General features: G+C 42.1%; 1 protein-coding gene across 1 annotated transcript in view; it reads left to right on the top strand.

Moving 5' to 3' along the window:
- Window positions 1-3,504: 3,504 nt before the first annotated feature.
- The window catches only part of LOC130692213 (thrombospondin type-1 domain-containing protein 4-like), a 62,066-nt gene continuing 45,090 nt past the window's right edge, over window positions 3,505-20,480 (top strand). The window contains exons 1-3 of the mRNA XM_059497690.1: window positions 3,505-3,882; window positions 13,648-13,765; window positions 20,145-20,299. Of these exons, the coding sequence (XP_059353673.1) occupies window positions 3,878-3,882; window positions 13,648-13,765; window positions 20,145-20,299 (278 nt within the window). The 5' untranslated portion in view covers window positions 3,505-3,877. The remainder of the gene's footprint in view (window positions 3,883-13,647; window positions 13,766-20,144; window positions 20,300-20,480) is intronic.

The raw sequence follows: 20,480 nt of genomic DNA, 5'->3' as shown, positions 1-20,480 counted from the left end.
CCCACCCATGCATACTGTACCTGTTTATACAACACCGTTGCACATAATACTTGACGTGTTCTACATTTTGACCAAAAAAAAATGGGCTATCAATTTAATATTTCATAATAGTGGACTTTTAGGGCGGTGCCTTATTTCGCTCTTTTTGTGTTGCGGGCAATGCAAGTTTTTTTTTAAACTTATAATAGCGCAAAAAATCACGGGATGATTGCCAGTTTCTGCCAACTTTTCCTTGTACACGTAATAATTTTGCATGATACCAGTTATGACCCTGATGATATAGAAAAAAAAAAGAATGAGGGGAAAGAATAAAAGTTGACCTAAATTGTGTGTTTCACACTCCCCCTTTTTCATTCGTGCGCACGGATTACGAACGAGCCTTATTATGTTCGCTCCCCAATTCCAGCGTGAAATACGCCCTTATTTTCCCTTAGTCAACTCCCCAGATCATCCGACCTTAATACTGATTTATATATTTTCTTTTATTTATTTATTTTGTATTTATGTGTATCTTTTTTTTTTTTTGCTCCCCGACGTCGTTTTTAAATTTTTGTTTTCTTGTTCAAGGGCGAGCTAAATGCATTCCGCTCTTTTACTGTCGAATGAATCGTGTGTGTGACTTTTTCTTTTTCTTCACATTCTTTGATAAACAGCAGTTATTATGGCCGTAACTCTCCAAAAACACGGCGGAATGGCGGAGTAGAGCCTATACAAAGAGGCTTAGACGTCTTTTGTCGTTTGTCATTGAAGCTTCTCGTTTGACATAAAGCATGAGCCATGCCTTTTTTTGGGAGAGAGCAAAAATCAAACCCAGTTCGATATTGGCTTCGCACCAACGCATGAGTAATATCAGTATTATTGTGCAGGGAGAGAAAACCCGTTGCCAAACACCAGAGGCTTACATTCTCACCATATAAACGGCGTCTTCAAAAGGATCTGCGGTGGGAGATATTTTCCTTTTTTTTTTTTTGGCACACAATTTTCGACACGGACCATATGGACAAAAATGCTGAAAAGAATGCGACGGGTAGGAAAACTAATTTAAATATTTTTCTAAACGAATGGTGACCTTTTTTCTTTTTGTCTCCTTCACCCCAACTTTGACAACGTATGATGTAAGGTTTGGCACAGTTGCTTCATTACCGTTACCCTACTTTTTATTTTCCTAATTCGACATGCTGACGTAAGGTGGCAGAAAAGGGGCAAACAAAAATGTATTTGGAAGGGGGAAATGAGTTTGCAATTTCATCGGTCCAACAGTTCAGCATGGGGACTGGCACGGTTCAGCAAGACGGAAACATACCGTTCTCCCTACACAGCGCTTCATCATCAATCATTGGCTGCGCAGCATATTGTTCGTAATTCAAGGTGAAAATGGATTGTTAATTCGCATATTTGCATTCTGGGCTCTTCTCACACCTGATATACGGTATACGTTCACAAATCTTTTGTTTACTTTCTTGTTGTATCCTTTTGTGCATAATTGCATTGCGGAAAATGATGATTCTTTAAGGACGCCGTGAGTAAAGGAGGAGTCTTATTTTTCAATTATTACGCTGTACACGAAAGAAACGAAATTTGTAAATCCGTTTCCGGCGTGCATTCAAGCATGCGATTGTAGTCGTGATTGCTGGAACACGCTTTGCGTACAAAGGCAATAAAGTCGATGAAGCGAAGGTTAAACAAACGCTGTCGAATACTTGAGTTCCGCAGTGTTGCCGTCTTCTTTGCTGACGAAAAGGGTAAGGAATGGATCAAAACTACCTGAGACAAGGTAAGGTATCACACGTTTCAACGACGCCTTTACGATGAAAAATTGTTTGATGAAATGGCTGCTTGTTCGTCGTTAAAATAAAGGGCGGTTCTAATAGTTTGTCTGAATGCGTCGGCACGATGCGCGTCTGGCTCACCTTTTTGTTTCGTTTTTGGCTGTTTGACTACAAGCTGTTACTCCTCTACGGCCGGAGTTAAGCCAGTAAAGTTCGCGATTTCTTTCTACTTTCGCACAGAGACTCGACAGAGAGCACTTATTCAACGGTATTCACGCCCAGTCTATTAAAATAGATCGTCAACCATTTCCTCTCCCCGGTTAGTGTCACCTCACATCAGTTGGATGGCCCATTTGCACAATGAATACCTGGTTTGGGTTTTAAATGTCAGTCTAGCTTCCCCTTCTTTGCTTCTTTTGCCCACAGTTTTTAGAAAAAAATGTTTGTATCTATTGCTAGCAGATGGACTCATCTTGACATAGTTGCTGTCGGGTCAACATTTCAATCCAGCAGCTTATCCGTCACTCATCTCCAATTACAAGATAAGAAAAAAGGAAAAATGTCTCTCGTCTACAGGATCGAGAGAAATGAGGATGTATGGTCTTCGTGATCTCATCGTATAGTTGCCTGGAATTGGATCGAATTTCTTTAATAGATAATAACTATCACTGATGGAAAAATGAAATCATAAAAACGGATAACAAAAAGGCCAATGGGGTCTCTCATCCTCTACTGTATAGGATTTCTCGAAAGCTCAATGACCATGTTCGTACATTTTTATACGTGCGCGGATCCACCCTTGTAGTGACAACATTTTACAGTGCGGAGTAACTAAAAAAAAAAAAAAGCTGGAGAAGTGAATTACCGGATGTATTTTATATGTACGGAACATTATGGTGCCATGCGGAATGATGGCCTCGTATATTTTTATGACGAATTTCGAATGGTCACATTTTGTCGCATACAACAACGTGATGCAAATTCCGTCCGTCCCCCCCCCAAATCTATTTGCTTTCCGCTTCAACTGTATGACGTAAAAATAAACCGTGTCTCACTTGTCTGTTGTCATACAATAATAGTTGGAAAGTACGACGGAAGTGCGCAGAAACTAGCGAACCGCAGCGTCAGCTGATCAGCAGAGCAACACGACTTTCAACTTTTTGCTTCTGTCTTTTCTACGTGTGACTGATGAATCGTCTAAAAAAAACGATAATAATAAAACGGCAATTAAGAATATGCCCCCCTCTCTCTTTCCCCCTTTCCACGTGAATTTTTAACAAAAACGCGTAACCAACATTTCAGGTTTTCCTTTTGCATCACGTCAGGCGGGGCGATATAAGTTTGTCTTCCCACCGGTAACAACTTACTTTTAAAAAAAAAAAGGCAAAAAAAAAAAAAAACAATGCAGTAAAGTGCTGAAAAGTGGTGGGAAGGCGAGTTATGAACGTCTACGAGCTCATTTCGGTATGGAAAGTCGGTTGAGTTGCACACACGACAACAAGGGAGGCGCCTCGTACAATGTAAGAGGACGACAGTCTTACGTACAGTAATAGAAAGGTAAGAAAGACACACTACATACGTGGATGCTACTCCAACGTAACGCAGTACCTCAGTTTGCTTTGGTTATTGGCTTCCCTGTACGCACCGCAAGCGTTCCAGTGCAGCTCTCGCCCCACCTACCCAAAAGTCCGCAGCGCGCCCGGTTTATATCGACCGAGGCGAAGCGAAGTCCATGCCAGTTGGGTTTGCGACACGACGTGCGTTGGACGCGCCTTGCATTCGCCCGTTCTCTAATTCTCAGTGATTTGACTCCCCTACCTTTCATTCCTTAAGTGTCCTCTCCATTTCTTCATTTTTTCCCTTTTTTTAGCGATCAGACATTTTGAATTCTAAGGTGGTCAAAGCTTAAAAATTGTGGAAATTGGTGATCCTTCGGCAAAGTGAACTGATTGAAAGCTAATAAAAGATAATCAAAAAGTGAAGTGAGAAAGCAAAGAAGAAAAAATTGCAACATCAGTGATTGTTCTAGTGCACATGGATATTTGGCCTTTAGGGCCGGGGAAGCATCATCTTGTCACACCAGTTATAGCTCCAGGTGAAAACCGAGGATGAGGTAAATAATACCCAAAACACTCTAACGCACACAAGTTTGTCGCTGTCAAACGTCGTCAAATCGCACCTTCTTTATCAAAGTGGCAATCGTGTTGCACATTTCTTTATTTCGTGTTATTCACTTTCCTTACTCAATGGCCATTATCGTAAAGCCAACCGCAATTGTGCTAGCTTTTTTTTCAGGTAGCATAACACGTGAATACCCTCATTCCTTGCAACAAATGTGTTGCTGTTTTCTTTCTCGTTTTTATTCTTATGGAAGAGGAGGAACCCCCTGCATGCTTAAGTACATCCTCCCCGTATCATTAGATTTTTTTTTTTTCAGACTTGTGTGACGCAGTTCTACATCTTTTGTGACGCTGCCATTCGTTTTTTTTTTTCAAACTGATCTTGTGCCCTGATCTTCTCAGCAAAATGCCACATATTGCTTTTTCATTTTTTTAACGACCTGCCTTTTATTTCCCCTTTCTCAAACCGAGCAGCAAAACGAGAAAGAAAAAAAAAAACGTCGGCTTTTTTTTTGTTGTTGTTGTTGCTGTTGTGTGATGTTTTCGTTGTTGGTCTATCAGGATGGCGGCAACAGTGGTTTCATAATCCTGCTACCTGCTGGCTTTTTAATTTGACGCTAAACGTCGCTCAAGAGTTTTTGAGAGCTTTTTTTATTCGAGACGAACTGCTGGCATTGAATGGAGCCGCGGGACTCGAAAGAATGTAAAATAAAAATGTCGAGTACATAAATCCAGCACTGGTTGCTGAAGCCCAAAACGCATCAAAAAGGGATAGTCTTACTTTTGATTTTGTTTGATGGTGGAAAACCCACTGAGTGTCCGGGTAGGGGAGCAAAAAGCAGCTATTTTTTAGTCCGTTAACGTTGAGTGCATTTAAAGGGTCAGCTTTGATCAACTCATCTTCCACCTAATCAGTAAAGAGAAAAACTGGCCAGATTCAATGAATGGAGTAGAACAAGTCGGTTATGATGGCCGATTTGAATAGCGGCTGGAAGAAAGAGTTGTCTATCCCCGCTGTGATTTATCGTGCTGCCCCCCATTCCCGTTTGTGTCTTGCCACTAGGCTGGTGAAACATTGCCGAACCCTTTTGTTTTTTTTTGTTTTTTTTTTCTTGTGGTATAGTGCGGATACAAAGGGCTCTAGTCCAAGTTTTCATCCCTCTCAACATGATACTGATCGTTACGTTAAAAAAAAAAAGGCATTGGGTGGATATGTCTGGGTGGAAATGTTTCAATCGAGTCGGGCAAAGAGTAGAACGCTTTCTCATTCGACCGGACTAATGAGACGCCCTTATCGGTTTCGGACGTCAAAGAAAAAACAAAACAAAGATACCTTGGTTTATCGGGAAAAAGAAGAAGAAAGAAAACCATCACAAAAAGCAAGGGGGGTTGCCTTGTTAAAGCTAACGCGCGCGCGGTCCATCGTATATTTATTGGCCCCCGGACGTTCCATTTCTCTCAGCAAGCGCAGGAAATTCTCAACATCCTTCTCCTTCCTTATCCGATAAATATTACTTTTTTTTATTTCTATATTTAAAAGAAAATGTGAGGTATCCTCTTTCGGCTACTTGCTGCATACCTGTCACTTCAGAGATTTTGAGTTGGTCACGCAGCATTCATTTGCTTTCATTTGACCACCGCTGGCTGTGTTGACCCCCCAGCACTTCTTCTTGCGAACAATTAAGAGCCAAACATGAGTGAAGAAAGATTACCTTTTCCCTTAATAGACATGTGTAGTTAACAGTTAGAAAAACTAGACACAAACCAAAGTGGGTCGACAGGTTGTTACCTATTATTTGAAATTTGTTCTTTTTTTTGTCTTCCCAGTTTGAGCGTTGAACGAAGTGACTAGATGCGTCATAAACACACAAATGCTCGTAGTCGAAGAGTTTTTTTTTTCCGTACAGATTTTTTTTTTTAGGGTCAAAAGTTGAGGAAGAAAAGGTGAAGAATAGGCGCCAGAGGCTTTTTTTCTTTTCGTTTTTGTTTGACTAGAGTTCACCCCGTCGCCGTCTTGTACGAATTGTAGCGGCTTGGTGTTGCGCCATTGTCGGCCGAGGCCCTTTTCGCACCTCTCTCTTTCGGTTCCCTTTCGTCTTCGTTCCTCTCTTTCACTTTGTCTCCCCTCCACTTGTGTGTTACCATCCCCTCGTGCTGGTCGACAGTCCTCTCACGCCTTTTGATCTACTGGAAGCCCGTCGAGTTTTCACTTTTGCTCACATTGCGGCTGTCTTGTCTACGTCGTGCTTTTGTTACACAACAAGAAAAACCTCGAAGCCGCCCTTAACTTTGTCTAACAGCTTAAACACTGACATTTACGATGCATTTTCCATGAAATATTTCCGCTTTTTTCCCTCTATCCTTTATATATATATATATACATTTTTCGAATAAAATGTATCTCTACCCTTCTAAATAAAAATCAAATGGCATCGAGATAACATCGCCACACATGTCGAGGGGTTGAATTTGGGTCTTTCTTGGGATTTCCTTATTGTTAACCAAACGAAGCGCTTTCTTATTACATACGGGAGTAATATAATGGCGGCCAAGGGTTGGTAAAGGGGGGGGGGCGAGCTAAAGAGGAGACACACCGGGACACAGCGGTGGGGGCTATAACTAGACTCGTAGAGAGCGCAAAGTAGCGAAGCTAACGATGTTCATCTGTCGAAAAGAAAAAATTCAGCCTGACCGGCGAGCGTGTCCAATGCGGATACCTGCGGATCTTCTTTCCCCTTCTAAAGCCCATCACCGCATTATTGTGCGCCATAATGTTTAAATCTATTGATGTCAAATCTCAACCGTCACCAAGTAGGTCCTCGCAGTCGCACGGACAATTTTTCAATGATTGCTCGTGATGGAGAAAAAAAAATGAAAGCAAATCTGATTGCAGTCCAGTCTAATACTTTGGTCACACTTCTCCCACGCGCACAAGTCCCATTCAACAAACGACGATGGTGGTCTCGTTTGCGTTCCAATTCACCACCGTCCTTCAGTGTATTAAAGGGGAAGATGTTTACGTGGCAAAAAAAAGGGCGTAATGTTGAACAGTACACCAAAGGTCAAGTCAAAACATCAAACATCGCAATGGATTTGCTCTGCGGGAGTTTGACATTATCGTGTTCCACTGTCGTTTCCCCGTGTATTTTTCACCTATTGTTTTTTGATTTGTTATTTTGTACTGAAACTGATGCGAGATTTTACGTGTCGTCGTACGATTTTTCCGAGAAAACGAGTATGACTATTCGGCACGCCGAGTAGTGTCCTGTTGCGTGTCGTGCTGCAGCCAAGCGTCGCCTCCCTTCGGCCGGGCGCAATAGAAAGAAGTGTGGATGTGTGTTCATCGCCGTCAAGGGTGGCTTGCCATTATACACTCCATTCTTTTTCTCAACACACAATACACACACACACACACACACAGACGGTGTCTGATTTACAGTGCATGTCCAAACCTCCCTTTTGTCCAGCACTGGAGGTTTGCGCATGACCACGAAACACGTAGACGTAATGTTGTCCAAAGAAACAAACAAAGCTGGACTCTTAACTAGCAAAGAGTTTATCATAGCAGAAGAGACCCTTGAAAGGAAAGAAGCAAAAAAAAAAAAAACGCGTGTTGAACGCATCTAGATGAAGGCTATATAAGAGACTGAATGAGCCATATCTGATGATGCGAAAGTCAGGCGAAAGTCGTGATTCCGCTCACCTCTCGAAGTTCCAACGCAGCCCCACATTTCCCGTGTTTTGATAGCGCGCTAGCGTTCAGTACGAGCTGGCCATCGAGCGAAACTGAGCCACCGCCCACGCAATGGCCCTTACGTGCTGGCTAATATGATTTTTTTTTTATGTGTGTGTAGTAGAAAGTAGTTAAATACAAACGCGGAGGGCGGGGGGGGGTAGCTCCCGCGATGCGAGACGCTTACTGCACAAGACGTGGATTGCCAACCGAGAAATCCCGCCATCGCTCCCGCGTGTTACCGCATACTGTTTCACGACTTTTGCCAATGTTTTTCCTTGGAGCCACCCTCGTGGAACGTCAAGGCTTCCAATTCTCTTTACTAACCCACTTTGAAAGTCCGTTCGCTGTCCACCGAGTAGAAGATGATTGGGAGGAAACAAAAAAAAAAAAAGCAGGACAACAGCAGCTGTAATCGTGTTCACGAGCTTAGATTTTTATTTTTTGTTCGCCTCAATTGCCTAATTTTGGCTGCAATAGCAAAACTCACCGTAATCCACCGTTTCGCTCGAGATTTCTTTTCCTCACTGCACTTTAATTTCAATAAAAAATGCTTTTCGTCTATTCTTTTTCGTTCTCTTTCGGCTGCACGATAACCGTATGTCCTTTTCTCCGCATTTCTTTTAATTTAATTTATTTTGTTTTTTTTTCTTTTAAAAAATAAAAGTTGGACCAGCATTTGCGAGTCTAATTCGCTTCGGTTTGTAACGCGATCTCCGCTCTGCGTTGTATATAGCATGTATTACACATCACGTTATGGGTGGTATGTTGCAGCGTGCAACCGTTGAGCTTGCAGCTTCACGCTGCAGAAATCCAAATGGAGGGAAAAAGAAGTTCTATAGCCTCTCTATGTAATACAGTCAGGGAAACGAACCGATGTATTTATGCAACGGGGGAAACGTGCAGCTCGAATGCGATCAGAAATCACTGTGTAGAGCGACGGCAGAAGTCCGGGAAGAGAGTTACGCACAGAAATAAAAGAACAGACATTTATAGGAAGGACGGAGAACGAAAAGGGGTAAAAGGAAGCAGAGAAGGATGAGTATAAGAAAAGGGGGACGAATGGAAGTACGAGGAAAGGCGACGAGCCGGAAATGTCGGTCATCCTTGTTATTTTTATTGGTTATTTTCTTTTCTTATAGTTGTGAATTCTTGTGTTGCCATGTTAAGTTGTGCACGGGCCTCGGACGGGTTTGATGGCCGTCTTCTCTTTCGCTCATGTTGCTGTGTTTGTTGCTGATTTTCGGGAATGATGCTGACGAGCGGATCTTGATTTGGGAGGAGTCAGTTGGCTATCAGACGGTTGAAGGTCATCTGAATTTTGGCTCGAACTGAATCGAATGTGATGGTGGGCTATCGATACCCGATGCTTGGTAAAATGAGGCTGTATCGTAAGACGTTTACATAACGGCGTGCATTGTAGAATCCAACAGTTTAAATCCATTGAAAGAGTTTGTTCTACAAATCAAGTTTGATTACAATCGAAAGGCAACAGCCGAATGGATCTTGATGTGTTTTTTTTTTCCAGTAAGAAAAAGAATTTCTTTTCTTCCTCGGGGGAAGTTTTGGAACGGCCGTAAGGATCGGATCATTGGACGGCCCAGTATTTGCATGCCAAGTTGAAAGAATGGCTTTGATGTGTTTTGCTGCCAAAAAACATAAACAAGACATTTCTTACGGATGACGATAGCCATTTGCTTCGCCTGGAACAGATGGTTCGTAATGCCAGTGCCAAATATTGCGATGGATGTTTGAGAAACACGTCGCCTAATGAAACCTACTTAAGAAACAGACTGTAAATGATAAATGTTTCATACAGCTGGTCGTTTGTTAAACAACATGTCTTTACGTCTACCATTTCAATCATTTAATATCAATTTCGAGCCACAAATGAGATAACCAAATTATCTGGAAAGTCTACAACATTTCGGCCTTGGTAGTTATTTTTTGTGGGACTCTTCCGTGTCGAGAAGAAAAAAACGAAACTATGGGATCTATTAAAAAGAAAATGGCACTAGGAGAAATTTATTTCGAAATAAGGGATAAGAGATGCACAATCGTCATCGTAAATGACTGGTGTCAAAGAAAAGAAATAGCTCCATACCACTAATATTAGTTTGTTTTTTTACTAACTCTTTCCCTACTCTCTTGAAAGAGCAGCAAAGGAAGAGAAACATTCCGCTTCCCTATATCCGCCCCTTTTTCTTTTTTTAACCCCTTCATAATTGATACCGAAGAAGGTGATTTGATTTTTATGAGCCAGCTACACACTCGAAGCGCGTTAGCGTTCACTCTTTTTTCGTTCGAAAAGAAACATCGCCTTGGCATTCATATTATATAGTCCCGCGTACTCCTCCTATCTCATCCTGTCGTTGCGCTCCGCGTGCACGCAACCTATTCACGAGAGGAAATGTCCAAAAGTCTTGACGAGCATCGTAAATCGTCTTCAATCTCTACACGTCAGACTGTAAGTTTTGCCCAGCAGCCGGCCATTCGCTAGGTAATTTCCAGTCTAAAAGAGAGTGAGATAAAAGAGGCAGATTGAAAGAGGAGTCGATGGGAGTTTGGAACGAGAAGGATAAAGAAAGAAAAAAAGAAAGAAGAAGAAGGAAAACCAGTTCTTTAGTTGAGGAGAGAGGCTGTTGATTTGACGACAGGATTGAACGACACGAGCCGTAAATCATCGGCCGCCCGCGTGTCCGCCCAAGCAACTTGTGTTACGGACCGTCTGCGCCCATCCGTGTAAAGCCGAATCAATAAAAATACAAATAACATACACGCACACGGAAGACACACAGACAAAAAAGGGAATGCCGAGATGTTCGATGAAATGAAACGGTGTTATCATCGCGATCGAATTCGTTGACCACTAAAAATGTGGTGACGGATTTTCTATTTCTATCCGTCCCCGGCTTTCTCTTCGACCGTTTCGTCAAGTTAATGTACCGCACCGGATTCTTTGGCCATTCGCTTCCCTTGTTTTTTTGTTTTTTTTTCGTGTGTTTCCTAATCGAATTGACTGCCGGAAAACGTATTACATCCACCAATGAGGTCAGCAGAAATTGTCTCTAGGCTATGCAACCCAATATTTTAGCCCAGTGGCAAGGAAATACTAAAAAAAGAAAACAAATTTTTTGTGAACAACCGGACGTGAAAACAAAAAAAAAGCTGGCTGAAGGAAAGCAAGAAAAACGAGAGATAGACGTGATAGTTAATCGGGATCTAGATGGTTCGTAACGGACGGATCATCACGTTTTTGGAGGCGGGTTTTGTTTATTTGGAGCGAACGCACGCGTGACCGCTTTCCATCACTCACTCACGTCCCTCTTTTTTCTTCGAGTTTTACATTTCTGTTCAAAAATCCAAAATAAACCCTACACTATTTCTACATCGACTGCATTCATTTAATTCATTTGACGGTCCCACATTTTTTTTCCCCCCCGTCTTTCATGTTTGACTTACCAATAACTTATCACTTTTCATTTTAATGAACGACTCACGTCTAGCCTAGATCAAATTTTTTTCGGAAGCAAAGTCTGTTTCGAATGAGGCGTCCGACACCTCATTGACGGTCGGCTGGGCCAGCACCCGCCGTCTAGAAATTTACTCGCAAACACGTCCGGTTGTAGCATCCGTATACGACCTCAATACGTAACGCGTAGAGAGTTGCCGTGAAAAGGCGAGAATAATGCCGATAAATTATGCGTACACGAAATAGCGGACGTCGGGCCGGCTGGAAAAAAGCGGGGGAAAGGGAGAAATCACGCAAGCGACGAGTTGAATATGATTCCAAATTTAGAACTACCGCGCTATCGACTTTGTACTTACGTAAACGCAGAGATGAACGGTTTGGTCCGTCCACATACTCATTCGGTCGTTTCACGCACATCGTCGCCGTTTGCCGCGGTCGCTCCGTCCCGTCAACTCGGATGGACGTCCGTGATGTTACGCGTTGCTCGTCCCGGCTCGTATAAATAACTTTGGATTATGCTCTCCCCTGCCGTGCGTGCGTTCCCTACACGCTCACGACCGCTGAAGAAAACAAGGAAGAAAAAATAAGAAGACTGCGGCGAAGGAGAGAAAGAAAAAATAAATTAGGAAAATAAGAAAAACAGCAGCGGTGACGGTGAACGACAGCTTCACAAAGAACAAGAGGAATTGTTTTTTCTTTGAGGCTTTTTGCTTCTTTGTTTTTCTTTTTTCGGAAGGGGGGTTGCCGAAGAGGCGAGACGTTGGGAAAAGTGGCAAAGGGTAGTAGAAAACAACAAAAACTGGCGTAATCCTTCACGCCAGTTTTTTTTTTTTCACGCGGACTCCCGTCTGGCCGTTTGGACCCCGCCTTTCGGTTACAACAACAACATTTCTTTTTAAAATGTATTTTACATATCGGTTTCCAGCAGGTTTTGCCAAGCGTCAACGACTTCCAGAAAGTCCTCGTCAGCCATGCGTTCCAGTATACGAAAGCCACTCTCTATTCGAACTGTTTCGCCATATGGTTATACACATCGATCCCGTAGTCATTTACAGCGTTAGATTAATTCGCATTAAGTAAACGCTCTTCTTTGCGTTTTTGAATTTTTCCCCCAAATCTCTTTAACCGATCGTGACACTCTCATTTAAACGAATTGAGGTAGACGGGCATACTTGACCTACTCCGCTACTCACGTGAGAGGAGCCGCCAGTGTGTACGCGTACAATTGCTACGGTCTGATGGATTCATAAGCGTGATAACCAGATAATTGACTGAATACTAACACGCAATTGCTTTCGACCACTCGCCGAGTTGAGCACTTTTGTTTTTTATTGGGAGGGAAGCCATCGTAGATATGTTACGCATTACAGATATTTAAAACAGGTGGAAGTAACACCCAAACTTTTTGTTTTTCTCGCTCTTACGGAACTCTTGCCACAGCCCACATCCTCTTATTTTCTTTGTCTGGTCTCGCGTTGTTCCATGGCCAGCGTTTTCTATGGTATACGTCAAGGGCTAGTAAGTCCCATCAGTCAATGGATGACATTATCAATAGAACTGGGTTCTCATGGGCACAATTCGTGTATATTACACTGTAGGTACACGACGCCTATTGGCACTCATTCAAATTCATCCCCTACCCACTACATAGGGAGATAGCGTGATTGCGTAATGCCGTCAAACAAGAAAGAACGTATTTTTGTAGACGAAAAGCATGTTAGCCAAAAAAAAAAAGCCTGCAACAAACTGTTGAATGAAACGGAGCTGTACCGTGACTCTGGTATTATATAGATTAGGACGTTGAAATGCGCCATGGCATTTACATATATCGTTCTCTAACTCTGCGTGTGTTATACAAACACGTTATTCTGCCCTTTTTTTCTCTCTCTCTCTCTTTGGGTGGTGTGATACTATTGCACGTCGACACGTCGCATTTGCCGGAGATATTTTTTATCTCCATTCAAATAAAAAGTTTTTCATCTAATACTGAGATTGATTGCTTACAACAACAGCCTTTTTTTCTCCCATTTTTGGGAGCTTTCTATTTAAACACGTCCAACCTTGGGCTTCTTTTGTTACGTACCTTCTTCATCTTGTCTCTTATATTTTTGTTGGCCTGTTGCTGTGGGGGACACGGGCCTGTCATTACATCACAATGCCTTAACATGTTATCATCACATCAGACCTACCTTTTTTTCCCTCTCGATTTCCAGAAAAAAAGAGATGTAGAGTCTTCAATCGCTGATTGGAAAAAGGGAATTCTTGTAAGACACGTGCCTGTTCTTCTATCCAATCAACTGGCGTGTGTGTGTGTGTGATTAACATCCACTTTTTCTTCGATGCCCTAATTCCCGAGATTTCAATATTTTGTTTGTTCGAGTAATCAATACCCTCTTGTTAGATCCCACAGTGTATTTACATGAATACAAATCTAGGCGAGTCGATATTTTCTCATAGTCTCTCAAGACTTAAGATTTTTAATCACATGTTTGGATCTCGTTATTTTTACTCATTCATTACAAAAAATGTTTTTTGTTTATATGTACAAAATAGGACTATGTTTCGGTCGGTGAACATCTTCTCGATCCTGATGCTGGCCGCTGTGGTGGCTCCTCTGGTGCGAGCAACCAACAACACGACCAACTCAACTGAAAGGAAATACCCCAAAGAGGTAAATTCCAATCTCATGAATTCTCTTTTTTTTTTCAACAACCCTCCCACCCTTTACATGTAGTTAGGTGTTTGCCTCCACAGTGAAAGGGGTGGCAGAGGAATAAGAGACGGACAGTGGGGGAGGATTGTTTGGAGTTTTTTTTTTTTTAGAGGGGAACTATTATATCCATATCGTGTCCAGCAGTGAGTCTATATACTGGCCAAATGGGGAGTTTCTCTCTTTTCTTTTTCTTAGAATGCAAACGACAATGACGACGGGGGTTGGAGTAAAAATTGCGGACAATAGAGGCATGTCTGTACAAAAAAAGGAAATGTATAGCCAAACTATTGAAATCGGGGCTTTGCGCACCCACCGTACGTCTGATGGGCATGGCCGGGTCATTCCAATAAATCAAAATATCCCCCACCCCATCTCTGTATATTCTATCGAATTGGACACTACCCCTAAAAAACATGGAAGAAAAGGAAGCAATCGGCGTGAGGAGGCGCGTTAACATTTGTGTGTATTCACATATTTTGAAAGCGTAACACAACACGGACGCAATGAAGTACCGCAAAAAGACGAGCTCGTCACTGACCATCCGTTACACATAGGCCTAGTGAGAAAAAAAAAAGATCGAGGGGTGGAAGGGGCAGATGTCATGTTAAGTATGGGTTCGAATGCTCGTCATCTCTTCTTCCCCTCTGTGTGAAACCTTGTACAGGTAACAAGCACCCTGAGCTCTAGTGGGACGACCGCAGACGATGATTAAATGTGTATACACACATTCACATTTTTTGTCCCCCCCCCTTTTTTTCTCTCTTCTTCCTTTATTATTATTTACGAAGGGGTGGCCCCGGTTACGAAGGGTCCATCGATGGGGGTAAGTCGACGACGACGACCAAAGTTAAAAGAAGAAAGATAGGCAGACTAGAGATTCCGGTATGGATAGTTTGACGTCCATTGTGGGTGGTCCTGGTCCCGCGGTGAAACCAGCCGCAATAACGTCAACCGAAGACTATAGTCAAACGAAGAAGAAAATAGACAGCAAACCTCTCTCAGTCTCTGAGATACGTGAAATGCAGCCAAGAAGCGTATTTATTTACTATGCGTATTGTAAGTCCATCGAACGAAAATAGGAGAACTCTATGGACGCGAAAAAGAGTTTTTATAATTTTTTTAAAAGAAAAAGAAGCTTTTCCTTTTAAACGAGCGCTATGTAGGTAGTTTGGTTGTTTAACGGTAGACGTGTGGGAGCGTAGTTGGTTTTTTTTTTTTTTTTTTTTTGATGACCGGGGCCAGAGGTCGAAAGAAAAAAAAAAGGGGGAAATAAACTATTGACTGCTGCTGGTCTATGATGCGAGCAAAAGGTATGACTTGTCTGTTGCTGTACATAAAAAGAGAACATAGTTTAAATAGACTCTAGTAGCAGCTGGAAGCCACCAAAGAGAGAAAGATTCACACATTTTTCTTGTTCCTTTACGGAAGAAAATGGCTTGACAGTCCGAATGGTTTATGGATGAACAAAGTCATCCGAGTGTGTCTATAGTTCATACATACAGCGGCCAAACAGATGTCTTTATATATTCCGATCGGTTGTATTTCCGGCTGTTTTTCCTTCTCTTTCTCTCTGTGTGCTAACATTCTGCAGTGGTCAGTCAATCGGTGCCCGTGTGGGATAGTCTTTCTAGACTCGATTCGTCTGTCTGAATATGTATGAGCGATGATCGTTCTACATGAAAGAGCAAACAAAAAAATCAATTAGACTATCGAAACGAGGGGTTTGAACTGTCAATGATAACAGATCGGGTCTACTGGCGGCTATACACGGCAACGGATCGATCGCATTTCAAGCTCGTGGCCATCTTTTTCGCCCTAAAACATTTAGTTGATTTGATTTTTAATATCCCCACTGAGGGCTGGCAAAATAATTTCCGAAAGGAAAGGCACGATCAACTTGTTGACAAGCGAATCGGACGTTTATTAACGCTAGCAACATGTGTCAGCAGCTTTTTTATTTCAGAATTCGATGCCCTTCCCTTTCGCATCGCCATCAGTGGAAAATCAATCAAATCACAAGTCGAACAATAGCGGTCCGTACTGAAAATTCGATTCACGTTGTCTGACCTGTTTTTTTTCTGACGGTGCGCGGAGTGTGAAATATCGACTTATGCCGATTGTCATTCGATTCGTGTTCAATTAATCACAAGGCTGAAATTTGTCGCTACAACGTGGAGGGAAATAAATTTTTTTAACAAATTCTTTGACGTTCTGGCCTTGCGTTGGCTAGGAATTTCTCTTAGTCATCCGTAAAGAAGTGCGTAAAGGAAGAAGAGAAAGGAGGTTTGACCTTTCTCTTATACGGGAAATGGTGAAAAAGAAAAAAAAAAAGATTGGGTGGAGGGTGATGGAAGAGTGGGGAGGGTTTTGATTGTCTGTATTGCGTAGACACAATATAACGAGCCGTGTGTTATCTGGAACTACAAACTACAATTAGTCGCGTCCCGGATAAAAACGTTTGTTGGCTCGTGTTTCTCTTTATTTTTTTTTTCTCCTTGTTTCGAATTCATTTTTTTGTTGTAGCGTTTTTGTGTTAGGTGAAAGCGCATCACGTTGATGTTCCCACAAATTCTGTACGTGTTTACCCGAGGCCGATTTCACACTGACGTATGAAAAGAAGTTAAAAAAAAAAAAATAAATACTTTCAGACCTTCACCCAATTGCCCTACGTCAAATTTGAACGTCTTCGCTACCCACCGTTTGCCTAACGGCGATTAGGATGAAAAGAAAATTGAATTGAAAAAAGACTGTATTAATGGGCTACTTGTTGCACCTGATGCAAGGCGTCATGTCGTCGCTATAAAGAGACACGTGTCTCGACATTCAGACGATATGGTCCGTTTCAAAATATGAACGTGACACGCACACGTCTTTTCATCGTTTGTGTTAACAAATTCGAGGGGAAACCAACAACGAAGAGGTTGAAATTTTTTCTTTTTTTTTTACGAGCCGTCGATTTATGGTGTTCCAGTCGATAGCACTCCCTCCCACTCCATATAAGCACAGAGCCAATAAACACTATTTGACAGTAATCGACGATTTTCTTCTTCCTTCTTTTTTTTTCTTTTATTTCAATTCTCCGGTCTCCTTTTATTTTAATGACTCTTTGAATAGTCACATCAACAATAAGGGCATATGCCAAGCATCGAGACAGCGAACGAAATTGATCGTCTTATTTCGACTTTACCGTGGGGGTTCCGCGTTTTTTTTTTCTTTAAATTTTACGACACCCCGCCTTTATGTATTCACTTATATATCCCTCACCGTGCGTATCGTATACACTCCGCCAACGGAAGAGAGTTCGCTTATAGATCCAACTAGCTCTTGTTTTTGTTTCTTTCCACGTTTTTATGACGACATTGATTGCTGGCCTTCTCATGTGTATTGCTTCAACTGCTGGTAACTCGTTAAGTGCTGTGCGGTTTGAAACGCGATCGACCCCGAACAACCGCCCCCTGGTCGCCGGGAAGCGAATTAGACATCATCCGCCAAGAATAAATTTTTTTTTTTTTTTTGTAACTAAATTGTTTAAAAGAAATGGATGCATGCCTAATACTTATAAACATTAAAGGCGCATTTTCCCGGAAATGTGTTGCGACTTGGTTTCTTGTTTTCCATTAGCCTTGGCAACTTATATCCAGGAGGGATCGAGTGCATCCAGCCTACCAATAATGATGGCATTTTCTCAGTAAACAAGTAAGCCTCATATACGTACGAGGAGGCTCGTTAAGTTGTCGAGACAAACAGGAAACCTCCATACAAGGCAGACGATTACACAAATAGAAAACACAAAAGAAAAAGGGCAGCTGGATATAAAGAAAAACACGCTTGATTGAAATGGGACCTTCTCACATGTTGCATGGAGGCACGCATAGATGAGCCAATAAAACTATACCGGCGCCTGGCCACGACCATGGGGCGACCAACAAACAATAAGATCGAGCTATAATCGGCTAATAACCAAACGAAGGGGGGAGAGAGAAATGCCACATCCACCGTGAACCCCCCCCCCCCCTCTCTCGCTTTTCCATAATGACGGGTATGATGTCATTTTGTAGTTTCCCCCCACACAAGAACAAAATAGCCGATAAAGTCGAATAGAGCGAGGAACTATCAAGAGCCGATACAGATTATCGGTCCGCCCTTGTCCTTCTGTCTTTCCCTATTACTGTTGTTGCTGTGCTAGTGTGCAAAGCGTGTATATATGTATATATATATGCCTAATAGAGAGTGAGTCTTTTTGGAAGGTACAAAAATATTATCGTACATCTTGTGTTGCGGGTTGGCAGGTCAATCGGCATCAGCAGCAGCGCCTTCAGTCGAGCGCTGATGGCGATAAGCCTTCGTTACAAGCAACTCGTAATCATTCTATGGGTCTTTCTCTCCTTTCTTTTGTTTTTTTTTTTATTTGTGAGATTTCCCTCTTATCCTGTCCCTCTCTTTTTTTTTTTTTAGCTATCGACCTCCGCACAAGTCTTGTGTTTCCATCGCGTATAGCGGTCGGCGTTTAAAAACAAGTCGCGGAAACAGCAAAAGGCTTTTAAGTCAATGAATGAAGCCGAGTTTAGGACGAGGAGGATATCGTGTCGAAGAATCTGCAGTCGCCGCATTGCTTCGAAACTAAACGGAAAAAAAAAATAAAGATCAGGAGGGAAAAAAAAAATCTTTTTGGTTTCTTTGAAATAAACATCAGGAGGGAGAAAAGGAACGCGAGCCACGCATAATCGACCGTTGACGCGAGGCAATTGAGTTTCATCAGCTGGAAGAGGTTGATTACCTGCCCATTGCCCACCTTGGCTCCTGCCTACATATAGCTAGTTTATGTCCTTTATAACTCATCGTATATAAACTATCTTTTACTCTCCCCTAAGAAGATATGTTGATTAGAAAATTGGTATCCCTCTCTTTATCTGATAAATCCCCTTGTACCGGTAACGGCATCTTATTCCACCAGTTCCGTTATAGTCTAAACCTGAACGAAACGTCATCATTTCCCAAATTCCAAAGCTTCACCATCGCGAGCAATAGCAACGATTCGTTGTGTATTTATGTATCAGCCGGTAAGGGATGATGAGAGACAGCAGTTTGTGGGGGTTCAAAGAAGACCCGTCAGCGGCGATTGGAAATTCAACACAGTAGCGTACAACCGTTTAATAATAGCTTCTTTGACAGCCGAAGTGAAGCTATGCCCTCACGCACAAAGTAGCGTTCGTAGACACGAAGCGGAGGGGAGGAGAGCATAAAACGGAAAATTCTAACAGTGTTTTCTATAAGGTCTTAACGGGCAGCTATTTTACTTTTGTAATTCTTAATAATCACTGTCGTTTTTTTTTCATCCGTACAAATACCGCTTTGATTTGAAAATTTTAACTGTCATCCGTTTCGTGTCCGTGGCAAAATAGCTTCAAACGAGTAGCTGTGATTCGCATTAATTACAACGTCCTGCATTTCAACGCCAGTCTCACATTCGCTAAATTATAGCGCTTATTTCAACGACAAAGGCCTTGAAGGTTCAATAATATGCAATTTGTCACGACTTGCTGTATCACATGGCGTGTCAAGTAAATCATCCACTGGTACCTACCTCCTTTTTACAGTCCCGATGATACACATCGTATCCTCATCCTTTTAACGGGACATCCGCATTAAGACAAGGTGAGCCAGGGTGCGCTGATGGGTTGGATTGGGCGTTATTATTATAATTTTTTTTTCTTGTTGATGTTTTCTCCGCAACATCCAATTGCACGTCACATTTTATAGATGGAACGTCGGGCGTTTATGAAACGTAAGGGGGAAAAAAAGCCCACTCGAGACGGCGACAGCCATCTGTTGAATGTGAATCACCCGCCATGTGCTGTGTGTAAATATGTGCAGGAAAATTCTTGAATTGGGCTCGATGGGAAAGCTGCGATCATCTTTTTTTTTTGTACATGAAGATTTCTCTTTAAAAAAAAAATATTATTTCGATTGCACTAAACGTTTGAAGCGTATCATAAGAGGCGTCAAGAATCTGATCTCATCATGACGTTCGATGATGTATCGAGCTTCATTCATCAAAGCGGATCAATCGAAAACAACAACATTCCTTTACGTTCCTTCATATGCCATCCTCTTTTTTTCTGTGGGCTGTGTGTTCCGTGATGAACGAGAACAGGACGGCGCCAAATGCCATCCATCTACTTTATCACATCACCTGAAATGCGATGGAGAAATAATAACCGTTGATTTCAAACACGTTTCAAGGTGTTATTCCACGTTGATGGATAAACGAGTTTGCATTTTATTTATTTGTTTTTCTTTCCTTATTCCTTTTATTATTATTTTTTTTTTGGTATAGTTGTACCGGCTCATCCAAGATCGATTGCAGACCAATCGGCGGCCACTGGAGCATGAAGGGGCATGGAGCGAATGGACTTCGTGGACGCCGTGTTCGAGGACTTGCGGTGGTGGAGTTTCCGCTCAGATGCGCCACTGCCGCACACTTCGTTCCAGGTAACTACTATCATCTTCTCACTGGTTATGTTGAATTTCGTATTTGATGATCTATTGCACGACGTTAATTTTTATCCTAATCTTGCGAGATTATATAAGGGAAAATTGAAATGGCTAGCAAAAAGAAAAGAGACAGATTTAAACTAAAGTTTAAGTTTTCGGGTGGCCAGCTGTTTGGTAC

The sequence above is a fragment of the Daphnia carinata genome, chromosome 1 (genome assembly GCF_022539665.2).
Source record: "Daphnia carinata strain CSIRO-1 chromosome 1, CSIRO_AGI_Dcar_HiC_V3, whole genome shotgun sequence".
In the NCBI taxonomy this organism is placed as follows: Eukaryota; Metazoa; Arthropoda; class Branchiopoda; order Diplostraca; family Daphniidae; genus Daphnia; species Daphnia carinata.
This window is presented reverse-complemented; position numbering and strand designations above follow the sequence as displayed.